Source organism: Octopus bimaculoides, chromosome 17 (assembly GCF_001194135.2).
Source record: "Octopus bimaculoides isolate UCB-OBI-ISO-001 chromosome 17, ASM119413v2, whole genome shotgun sequence".
Taxonomy (NCBI): Eukaryota; Metazoa; Mollusca; class Cephalopoda; order Octopoda; family Octopodidae; genus Octopus; species Octopus bimaculoides.
Genome location: NC_068997.1, coordinates 1,434,826 through 1,446,980, shown reverse-complemented (window position 1 = coordinate 1,446,980; position 12,155 = coordinate 1,434,826). Strand labels below are relative to the sequence as shown.

The 12,155-nt window shown below is 35.0% G+C and overlaps 1 protein-coding gene and 1 long non-coding RNA gene across 7 annotated transcripts in view; one reads left to right on the top strand and one right to left on the bottom strand.

Annotated features, from left to right (window-relative positions):
- Nucleotides 1-12,155, top strand: part of LOC128249660 (uncharacterized) — a 445,267-nt gene that overhangs the window by 403,171 nt on the left and 29,941 nt on the right. The gene's annotated exons all lie outside the window — the stretch shown is intronic.
- On the bottom strand, nt 461-9,274 carry LOC106876679 (protein KTI12 homolog). Of its 5 annotated transcripts, none has more exons than XM_052973830.1 (7): nt 9,181-9,264; nt 7,212-7,288; nt 4,947-5,026; nt 2,862-3,021; nt 2,259-2,321; nt 1,532-1,600; nt 461-659 (listed from the first exon to the last, which is right to left on the bottom strand). In XM_052973830.1, exons 4-7 carry the CDS (start codon nt 2,991-2,993, stop codon nt 480-482), a joined length of 444 nt encoding a protein of 147 aa, XP_052829790.1. In that variant the 5' UTR covers nt 2,994-3,021; nt 4,947-5,026; nt 7,212-7,288; nt 9,181-9,264; the 3' UTR covers nt 461-479. The 5 variants fall into 5 exon arrangements, with proteins under 5 accessions (XP_052829790.1, XP_052829791.1, XP_014780799.2 ...); XM_052973831.1 differs by having other exon boundaries at nt 7,212-7,285; nt 9,181-9,226; XM_014925313.2 differs by lacking the exon at nt 7,212-7,288 and having other exon boundaries at nt 461-663; nt 9,181-9,274.

Below are 12,155 nucleotides of genomic sequence, written 5' to 3'. Positions count from 1 at the left end.
AATAAATATATATATATATAAATATACATATATAAATAAATATATATATACATAAATATATATATATACATATACACAAATAAATATATATACATATATTTATTTATATATATATGTATTTATCTATTTATGTATATATTCAAGAGATTTGAAGCTTGTAGCACTTCAGGAAAATGTAGGTATGTGTTTGTGCTCACATTTTTGTGTTGACACTGTTTGATGTTTGTTTAGGTCCTACATAAACAACAGAGGCCACAACTCAGCAGTCAGTTTAACATAGAGGCTAATCGAACATAGTAACTTACGTGTAAACAAGTAATTGTTGGTGGTACTAGCCGTAAAATATTGCTGTAAGAAATCTCATCCAAAACAAACCAGTGAGGTAAAAGTAGATGTAAAAGCAATGACAATACATGTCTTGAAGCAAACACTCAAAGATAAGTTAGACTCAAAATCAAAATTATTTTCCATATCTTTATTCAAAAAATAATAAATTTGAAAAATATAAATATATTATTGTTAACTAATATAACTATTAAGATATGATACAAACATAGTAGAAAGTCTCTTCGTATCTTCGACAGGATGCATTTTTGTGTAAGTAATAAACTGTCGTCTGTACCGCTGTAGTTCTGATAATGGTAGGTGACGATTAAATACTATCTGGATTGTTAAGGAATTCAATAATCAGTATAATATTTAATCTTCAGTAAATAGCAATAATATACAGATCAAAAGAATATGATAATTGCAAGAAAGCAATCAAATTATAGAGAGAGAGAGAGAGAGACCAGAGAGTAAATAAATTTTGATTAATATGTTCCAGATAAAAATTTTAAAAAGGGACCAACTAAAGAATTCATCTCAGTGTAATTTAAGACTCTTTTGAATATACTAGAGTGGTTTTCTATTACTTTGTCCAATCACAAGGAAAAAATTGAAGCTCTGCAAGTCAGCAACATAGTCATCAATTATAAAATACTTCTGCATAAGGTGCTTAGTTACAGTTGCACTATGAGGTTCAACAAAAGGAAGATTTTAGTCCAATAACATGATTTTCAGAATAATCTTCAACACAAGTTGAAAACACATAAACATACATCCCATCTTACAGCTTGGTGTATATTACCTTGATAAGTCTCATCTAACACATGCCACCATGGAAAAAGCAGACAAAAAACAATGATCATATACATTTGTATGTGCAAGCGTGTCTATACTAGCATAAACTCCTGGTATTTACTCCCTCCCAACAGTGTATGTATACTAGTAATGTATATAGTGTTGTGAATATATTTGTATAAACTCCTTGTGGTATTTAATCCTTAAAAGAAGGTAACTCTTTAAAAGAGAAATAGCTCAATAAGTAAACACAGCTATTTGATAAATGAGTATCTAAGTACTGGGATCAATATTACTATGTGGCCATGTAGGCACACCAACTTCAAAACCCTTGAGGTCATGCTCCAGCTTGGCCACAGTTCACTAACTGAAACCAACAAAAGATGATTAAAACAAAAAAAAAGGATACTTTCTCTTCCACTCCTGGAATAGTAAGTTGATCTCCTGGGACACTCGAACTCTGAGATTGCATAATTGTCTGATGGAAAGAATAAAAAGAGAACTGCTTAGATTGAATGCAATGACATACATCATCATCATCATTTAACGTCCATTTTCCATGCTGGCATGAGTTGGACGGTTTGACTGAGGTCTGGAGAGCCAACAGCTGTACCAGGCTCCAATCTGATCTGGCAATGTTTCTACAGCTGGATGCCCTTCCTAATGCCAACCACTCCGAGAGTATAGTAGGTGCTTTTTACGTGCCACCGGCACATGGATACTGCTTTTTACGTGCCACTGGCACAGAAGCCAGTCAGGGGGTATTGGCATCGGCTATGTTCGGACAGTGCTTTTCGTGTGCCACTGGCACAGGAGCTAGTCAGAGGGTACTGGCATTGGCCACGTTCAGATGGTGCTTTTTACGTCCCACCGGCACGGGGGCCAGTCAGGCAGTCCTGGCATCGATCACATTCGGATAGTGCTTTTTACGTGACACCAGTATGGGAGCCAGTCAGTGGGTACTGGCATCGGCCATGTTCGGTTGGTGCTTTTTACGTGCCACCAGCACCACAAATAAAATGACATATGATGACATGCTATAAATAAAATTACATTTACCATATATCACAAATAAAATTATGTATACCACAAATTATGAACATTAAAAAGATATTTGAAGCAAAATTTCTACTTACTTTTATTGTATTATTTGTCACACAATCAAGATCATAGAGAAAGTTTGTTGATGACAAAGGTTGCTGAAAAGAAATGAAAAGTGACAATGAAAATATTAATAAACAAACTGAAGGGAAAAAAGTATTTTTCACTGTATAGAAATGGGAAGCAAAGATAGAAAAGCTAATATTTTATAACTGATATAATTAGTATAAAGTATTTTCAGTAAATGAGAAATTTGATTTCAACATCAAAAATTCTTCTTATTAGGTCTAGACAGTACCACCACATTATTAGATTAAAAATTAACATATTTCAATAAGATCTTTAATAAAAAAAATTAAAAGAAAAAAAAGATTTAACTCTTTTGCTACCACATTTCTGTTGAAAAATATTACCTTTGAAGAGGTTAGTAAAATAACTGTAATTATTAAGCTGGTGTTTGGACTATAAATTTACATTACAAGTGTACGTCATTCAAGCAAGAGGTCATTTGGTAGCCAAAGAGTTAATAAAGACAAAATACAACTACAGACCAGAAAATGCAGAACAAAACAAATCAATGCAATAGGTTTGGAACAACGAAGAGGATTGAACAAATTCTTCAGTGAATAAAGACTTACTGATTGCGTTGACATATTTGGAGGTGGAGCCTTTCGAGAAAATAGAGCATCTGTAATTTTCTGCTTTGGTAATTCATCTCCTTTTTGAATCACAAATAAAGGACTATCCCATCGAGTCTGAGAATTGGGCATTTCAAAACATCGCGCAAGTTGTTCAAGTCTGAAATTATGTTACATAAAAGATGTATGTATATGTGTGTATATATAATTATTAACATTCTAACAGTAATATTTTCTAGATAATAGATTAGATGAGGAACTCTGCCATAGCTGGTCCCAAGCCTGGTTGAGAAAGGAGTTAACAGCCCTGCACTATCAATATTCTACATTACTATTGAAACATCAACAAAGAAGCATGAGACTGGTCCTGGTAAGGAGGAGGTCTCAGAGACTGCATATGAAGCAACGAACTGAGAGTTGAAAGGAAGACGCACTAGCAGATGGGAGCTCTTGTCAGCACCCTATGAGGAGGAAGGGAGGGGGATTGATGTAAAGGTCTAATAGTATTTAGTCATGTCCTTCTACATACAGAACACAAATAATGCAAGCATTAGTTTAGTTATTTATCCATCCAGGGTCTATAAAATAATACCATATATACTGCTATCAAGTCATCGATCTATTTCACTCCAACTACATATTAATTATTAGTTAATAAAAAGAATACGTACAATCAAGATAATTTTGTCCTGTAGCCAACAGGATCATTGTGAAATCACTAAATACTATGTCTTCTATATAGTGACTTCAGCGAGGATACAATGAAATACTTTCTCATTGCACCTCTCAGGTCACTCAGATTACAAATAGAATATTAATCAAGTTAGTAGTTATCATAGTAACTCCCACCAGAGAATTATACTGGCTCATCATATCTATTCACAGGCAGATAAGCTGAGACTGGGAATCATGCTTTGTCAGTTTGACAGCAGAGACAGGACATGAGTGGATGAATTCAATAGGCTTTGTCGATGTGTATCATCATGCCAATGATGGGCATTTGAGAGAATCTAAGTCCCATGTGCTCTTAGTGCTTATTCTTGCACATCTTCCACATACGAAGATGACTTTACCTGTTAATCTACCTGTGATTCCACTGCACCTCTTATGTGTCCATAGCTTACACTGGGTGCAGTGAATGGAATTTCTTCCAACTCCTTTCCTACATATTGAACAGGGCCATTTATCTGATGGAAAGAGAGTTTTGTCTTCTTTCTTACTAACAACAACTCCAGGAGGATGCAAGGCAAAGTTGATCTTGGTAAGAAAGGAACTAGGTATGTAAAAAGCAGAAACAAATGCCATAGGGCATTTTGTTTAGTGCTCTAATTATTCTACAGTAATATAGAGCTAATAATTCTTTCAAATTTTAGCACAAGGTCAGAAATTTTAGGGGATGTAAGTTAATCAGTTACATCGACCCCAGTATTTGACTGATTTGACCAACCCCAAGAAAGATAAAAAGCAAAGTTGGCCTCAATGGGATTTGGACTCAGAATGTAAAAGCACTGAAAGAACTGCCACAAGGCATTTTGTCCAGCACACTAATGATTCTGCCTGCTTCCTGCCCTTATATATAAATATATATATATATAAATATATATATATATATAAATATATATATATATATATAAATATATATATATATATAACTAATAATGATATAAAAATTGGATTTTCAGAAGTAACTGGAACTTCCATGAATTATATAATCTGTGCCCCTGGACTGGCTCTTGTGCGGGTGGCACATAAAATACACCATTTTGAGCATGGCCGTTGTCAGTACCGCCTGACTGGCCTTCATGCGGGTGACACGTAAAAGCACCCACTACACTCTCTGAGTGGTTGGCATTAGGAAGGGCATCCAGCCGTAGAAACTCTGCCAAATCAGATTGGAGCCTGGTGTAGCCATCTGGTTTCACCAGTCCTCAGTCAAATCGTCCAACCCATGCTAGCATGGAAAGCAGACGTTAAACGATGATGATGATGATGATAGCAATTAACATTTGTGCCTTATCAACCATTAAGACATAATGCCAGTATATTTCTCAACAAATTACTTAGAATATTAATCACATCACTTACATGTCTTCAGAATACTGTTCTGCTTCTAGCCTAATCTTGTTCCATTCACTGCACTGTTGCAGGCTAGCTGCACAGTACACCTACATAAAAAAATATCAATAATTAAGAAATGAATCCACAGTACAAACTGGAAACTGTTAAATCAAACTAACAACCAGGAAATTTGATATTAGTCTTTAATCTCCTAATATAATAATGAGCCTAGTGTTTTTATATATTTGTATATAATATATCTGTCTAAAATCACACAGTTGGAGTGAATGGTGAAGGGAGAGGAGAGAAAATAGTAATTCAGTGAAGGAGAAGTATTGAGAGAAATAGCGATGACTGAAAGGGAGTGAGAGAAAGTAATAGCAATGGGAGAGAGGGAGTGGCAAAGAGAGTGTCTACTATAACAATACTCTTGTGTATTTCTCTGTCACAACATATGAAAGAGAAAGGAAGGGGTGATCCACCAATGGAAGTGGGATGGTAAAAAGTCAATGGAGAAACAAAAATCAAACAGTGCTTCAACTCAGAGTGTACATGTAAAAGGGAGGAATGTGAATTTGTGTGTGTGTGTGTGTGTGTGTGTGTGTTTGAGTAAAATATATTTATATATCTGAGTGAGTGTATATGTATTTGTGTATGTTTATTTAGAAAGATACATAGAAAATAGAATTACAGATACACGCACATTTACACATACATATATTACATGGAAAAATGCAAGCAAGAGAAATATTCTTAATATTATAAACCTGGAAAAGTACAAGACAAGTTATTACACTTGGAAAAATTCCAGACAAGTTATTACATCTGGTAAAGTACAGAACAAGAAAATTTTTACTTAAAATATTGCAGCTAAGGATAAAATTTCAAATAAAATATTTAGATTTAGAAAATATTAGCTTTTATTAAAACTAAAAATTTTATTACAAGTTATTACTTTTATTTGTTATTACTTATTACTTCTATCAAAAATTTAAAATAACTCAAAATATTTTTTGCAATTAATTTGCTTGAGTTATTGCCTAAGTTATTGCCAAGTCTTCACATTTTTAGTCTTGACCCAATGCCTATTTTTTATATAATGAATTTGCTTACCATATATACTTAGCATAAAACTTTAGCTATATTGGTACTTCTAGCTCTCATTTTTTAAGTATATTAGTGTGTCAATATTTTAATAAAATGATGGTACCTTTTTTAATTACAATGTTACTTTGTAAATTAAAATCAAATCATTTTTAATATTCAAATTTTATCCTTAGCTGCAATATTCTAAGCAAAAATTTTCTTGTTCTGTACTCTACCAGATGTAATAATTTGTCCTGAACTTTTCTAAGTGTAATAACGCATACGTGACCCTTTTCACTGTTTACATGCTAAATGCGTAAACCAGTAACACTGTATAGAGGGCATCAATGTTTATGACAGTGATAAAAATATGCCCAGCTATTGTAGGTTCATCTTGAAAAAAAAAACACAAAGAAAGGCTAGTGACAAGAAGAGCATCAAACTACAGAAAACTGCCTCAACAAGTTTCATCTAACCTATACCAACATGGAAAAAGTATACATCAAAATTATAAGCATAACAGGCGCATACACATATCATAGGTTCAATGGCTACCATTAAATATGAATTATTCTACTTATAAGGAAGATCACTTTTGTCCCGACTGACAGGTAATTATGAATATTATAAATTATAGAAATAGCCGTCACCACTCCCACCCCCACCCCCGATCATTAGCATTTTTATTCATGCTTGTTTTAACATGATTTCATGAGCAATGAGTATTGACCTTAACTAGGTTCATCTGCCCTCATCCCATGCACAGGTACACAAATGTGTAGTATCATTTCAGTACCAAATTACCAGTAAATAATACTATACTTTTGTTATCATTTGCTACAATCAGGTAAAAGTAAACCAATTTTCATTTGAGTTCAATGCAGGCAAGTGACAGCACATCTTAAGCTTTTCTATTTTTGGAATCACAAATTACATAAAGGAGTTGTATGGTTGAGCTCTGAGATGCAAAGCAATGGCATTGATACTTGTAACGGATCCAAATTCACATCTTGCTGATACTAAATGAATTAGTCTTTCATTTTAGGTCAATAAAATAAGTAACTATAGTAAACTTGAGTCAGTCAAACAGGTAATTACATTACATATTGCATCAAATAGCAGCCTGGAGTTCAAAAGTATTTTATTGGTATATGGTAATTGAGCAAATGAAATGTAGTGATGAGAAGGTAAAAAAAATGTACCTACCTGAAAGAAATGGCTACTATATGAAACAATGGCTGGTATGATAGCAGAGAGGGTTCATTACATCGCTACACAACCTGCTAGAAATCAGGGTTGCTAAATTTATTTTATAAAAAGTAACATAATTTTTTTTAAAAAGCAACAGACTGTTAGAAACTAGACAAAAATGAATATTTTGCTACTCTCTCTCTCTCTCTCTCTCTGTGTATATATATCGAAATTGAGAAAGTGAAACAGGTAAAATCCAGGCTACATATGTTTCTAAGCTAGCTGATCCTCTGATGTAATAATTACTCAAGGGGCACTCAACTTAGCTATTCATCAGACAAAAGAATACCTTTATTATATAAAGGTTACAGTGTCACTTGGAATTCCCAAGTTAACTCACCGAAGTGTTCTGCAATACTGATGGAGTGAAGTGCACAAATCATACCTGCCCTGTTTGCATTTGTTTTAAAAAGGAAGTTAAGAACTCTCTGTTCTAAAAAAAAAAAAACTTTAACCCATTCCATTATCATTTATTACATTCTGTAATGTTCATTATTAACATTAAGCCACATGTTGCTGAATCTTTGCCATTTTTACAGAGTTTTTTTTGCAAAATGACCACTAATAATTCTTTGAGTGACAGCGTGTTTGATGACTTAATTGATGAATTAATGGCAGATAAGGCTTTGGATATGATAATCAGTGTGGTTAACTATTTCTTACATGCACACAAGTGATCTGTTTGACTTTGATCAGTTCAAATTTTTCATCATTGTGAATTGGACAAAATACTATCCCAAGAATGGTCAGGCACTAAACTTTTTGCAGGTGTGATTGACCCCCAAATACATTTAAGATTTGATGTGAAACCTGTTGAGTATTTTTTTCAACTTTTTCCCTTGAGTTTTGATTGATATAATCACTCAATAATCTAATTTGTATGCAGAACAAAAGGGAGTAGTCAACTTTGTTCCTACATGTGTTAGATGAAATTTGTACATAACTGGGTATATTGTTTCTGAAAGAAGTAACTCGGTTTACCAGTAAATTTCATCATAACTAAGCTGCAAAATAATCATGGAAACACATGTATTTTACCTTATGATGTTTGTATGTGTGGAGGCACAATGGTCCAGTGGTTAGGGCAGCGGACTCGCGGTCATAGGATCGCGGTTTCGATTCTTAGACCGGGCGTTATTGAGCGAAAACACCTAAAGCTCCATGAGGCTCCAGCAGGGGGTGGTGGCGAACCCTGCTGTACTCTTTCACCACAACTTTCTCTCACTCTTACTTCCTGTTTCTGTTGTGCCTATAATTCAAAGGGTCAGCCTTGTCACACTGTGTCACGCTGAACATCCCCAAGAACTACGTTAAGGGTACACGTGTCTGTGGAGTGCTCAGCCACTTGCACGTTAATTTCACGAGCAGGCTGTTCCGTTGATCGGATCAACTGGAACCCTCGACATCGTAAGCGACGGAGTGCCAACAACATGTTTGTATGTCCATGTCTATCACTAATTGCCTTCAATTTATTACCAACATCTTTCTTCCCATCATCTTTTTTTTTTTTTAGTGTATCTGCTTTTTACTTATTGCTAATTGATTAATTAACAACCACACAAGCATGTTATTTTTTCACAAAATGTACTTTATGTTGTAGTTATTAAAATACAGAGACAATAAATTAAACTGAAGTGGTTCCAACTAGAAATTCTACTCTTAACATCCTGTACAACATGAATCCACAAATTACTAACTTACATTAAAATAACTGAATTTATTCTGCAATCCTTCCAATTATTACAATAATCTGACAAGTAAAGACATTATAAGCATTTGAATAAATAACCCCACATAAAGGCATTTTTGTTCAATCATTACAGGGCTGAGCTTTTGATTTAATAACTGAGTCGCATGCTTGATTTAAAGAAAACACCTTTCAATTCTCTAGCATAAAGGAAAATAATTAATTTAAAACACTCACCACACAGTGAGGCGTGGAACTTGACTTAGCAACACAATACAGCTCATAGCGGAATCCTATTAAAAGGAAAAAAAAACAAAACAGTTAGTATTAAAAATTCTCTCTCTCTCTCTCTCTCTCTCTGTACGAAAAATGACTCAAGTATTTAAATTTAACTGACATATAGCTCTCTCACACAATGTAAAAAATTCAACAGTGGTAGACTAACATTTCTAAACAGATGTAGATGTTTTGTCTCACATATATAACAATTAACCATGTATGTAACAACAAAATAAATAGACCTCAGTATCGTTGAAATAGAGGACTATATCTAATATATTATGCAAACACTCATACAGTACTCAGAGTTTCCTCAACAAGCCACAGTTAAGAAGTTATCCAATTTCCAATCAATAATCAATGCACATGCCACTGTTCATCAGTTGTTGTGTGAAACCATTACAGTAAAATAACCAATCTCATGAATGGTGGCATGTGCATTGATTACCAATCAGAAATCAGATAACTTCATAGTTGTGGCTTGCCAGGAAACTTCAAGTACTGTATGAGACTGTTCCATGTTTATATATGATATTTTAAATATACAAATATAGAATTTTCCTTCTTCTTTGGGTAGACAGAAATTAAAGTCCCCTTATGTTCTCCCATGACAGCTGATGAGCTGATATATACAGTGATCAGCTGCAAGACTTGAGCACTTGCTTAAAGATTTTCCAAGGACACCGCTATTCTTGTCTGATAGCAAAAGCATGGTTCTTTTACCAGTGACGGGAGGCAGGATTTGAACTTAGAATGCACAAAGGTGAAATAGATACAAGGAATCTTGTTTGGCACTTTAGCCTTCTACCAATCCATCACAATGGGCCAGTACATTTTTTTATCAAATGTATTGGTCCATTGAAAGAAGGAAAAGCAAAGTTAACTTACTTAGAATTCAAACTCAGAGCACAGAGACCCAAAACAAATATTGTAAGGTATTTTATCTGATGCTCTAATGGTTTTGCCAAATTGATACTCTATCTACCTTTATCTTTATTTATTTATTATTTGTTTCAGCTATCGGACAACTGCATCCAAGCTGGCGCACTGCCTTAGGGTTTAGTCAAACAAATCAATCCCAGTACTTATTTTCATAAAGTTTGGTCTTTCTGGTCTCTTCTGTTGAACAGCTAAGTTACAGAAATACAAACAAATGAATGCCAGTTATCAAGCGATGGATGGGGGGACAAACACAAAGAGACATACACACACATGCACATGTAATTTTTACAGCCTCATGCCTTTTCTGTTGCCAACCTTCAGACAAACACACACACACAATGGACTTTCACATAACTTCTATCTATCAAATTTCCTCACAAGCATTAGTTGACCTGCATCTGTAGTAGAAGACACTTGTCCAAGATGCTGACTGAACCCAAAAGCACATGATTGCAAAGTGAGCTTCTTAACTACACAGCTATGCCTGCACCTAGAAGCCACTTGATGTGACCCTCAGGCATCAGTCTGCTGACCGGTAGTGTCGTGTTAGGTCATACTGCCATGTAGTGCATTTTTGTTTTGTGGTGCTTTTCCCCTGCTGGTCAATTTTTGTGATGGCTGAAATGGAGGAACAGCGTTCTTCTGTGAAATTGTTTTCTGCTGAGGAAAATGGCAGTCAAAACAATTGTCATGTTTGCTTCAAACAGCTTACAAGGCTACTGTCATAAACTAAACACAAGTTCACTAGTGGTTTTCATGCTTTAGGAAAGGTCACTTGTCACTTGAAGACCAACCTCATTCAGGGTGACCATCACCAGACAATTGACAAACTTGTTGATATGACTTGTGTGTCCTGGAGCTCCAGCCAATAATTTTGAGTGACGAATTGTGAATGAAAAGAGTTGCGGCAAAATTTGTGCCTTGCTTGCTCACAGAAGATCAAAAGCAGTCATGACTGAATGCATGTCGTGAACTGAAAGAACAGTTGGAAGTTGGTCCATATCTTTCTCTGAAGGCCATCACTGGTGACAAAAGCTGGTGCTATGGAATTTTTAGATATGGAAGAGGTGAAGAAAGAAACGACAGAGGTATTAAAAGGCATGACTTTGCAAGAGTTCCATCACTGCTTCAAACAGTGGAAAACATGTTTGGGCTGATGCATTGCTTCAAATGGAGAATACTTTGAAAGCAATTAAAGTGTAAACATGTAAAACTAAGTGAATGCAAAATTCCAGTTTCTTTTGGGTACCCCCTCATATAACAGGCATAGCTTTATAAACCACACAGCCTCACTCGCACTAATAAACAATCTATAATAACAAACACGAAATTCTGTCTGTCTAGGACCCCTGTATCTCAGTCTACATTTGCTGTACATAAACATATTATATCTTTTTGGAATCAGGATGATACTGAGATTGAAAATCTGCCCTTCATTTGATTCTTGAACATCCAGCATTGGGATCTGATTTAAAAGCATTTGGGTTGCTATTTCTAGCAGGTAAAGCTTGGCTGATTCACGCCATCTTGGTTGGTGTTTGTCAGATGACATCAGGGATCGAGGGGGAGATAAATGACATTTGCTTCATTAATTTTATGTCAAGATAAGAACTTAGGGACAAATTGGCCAACAGTTGGAATTCAACTTGGGACTGAAACAATAGAGTGATTGCATTACAGAATTAATTCTCTTCCATCCTTAACCACTGATCAAACGTCACTGGAGCATATACTCTTTACTCTTTTACTTGTTTCAGTCATTTGACTGCGGCCATGCTGGAGCACCACCTTTAGTCGAGCAAATCAACCCCAGGACTTATTCTTTGGAAGCCTAGTACTTATTCTATTGGTCCCTTTTGCCGAACCGCTAAGTTACAGGGACGTAAACACACCACCATCAGTTGTCAAGCGATATTGGGGGGACAAACACAGACACACAAACACACACACACACACACACACATATATATATATATATATATATATATATA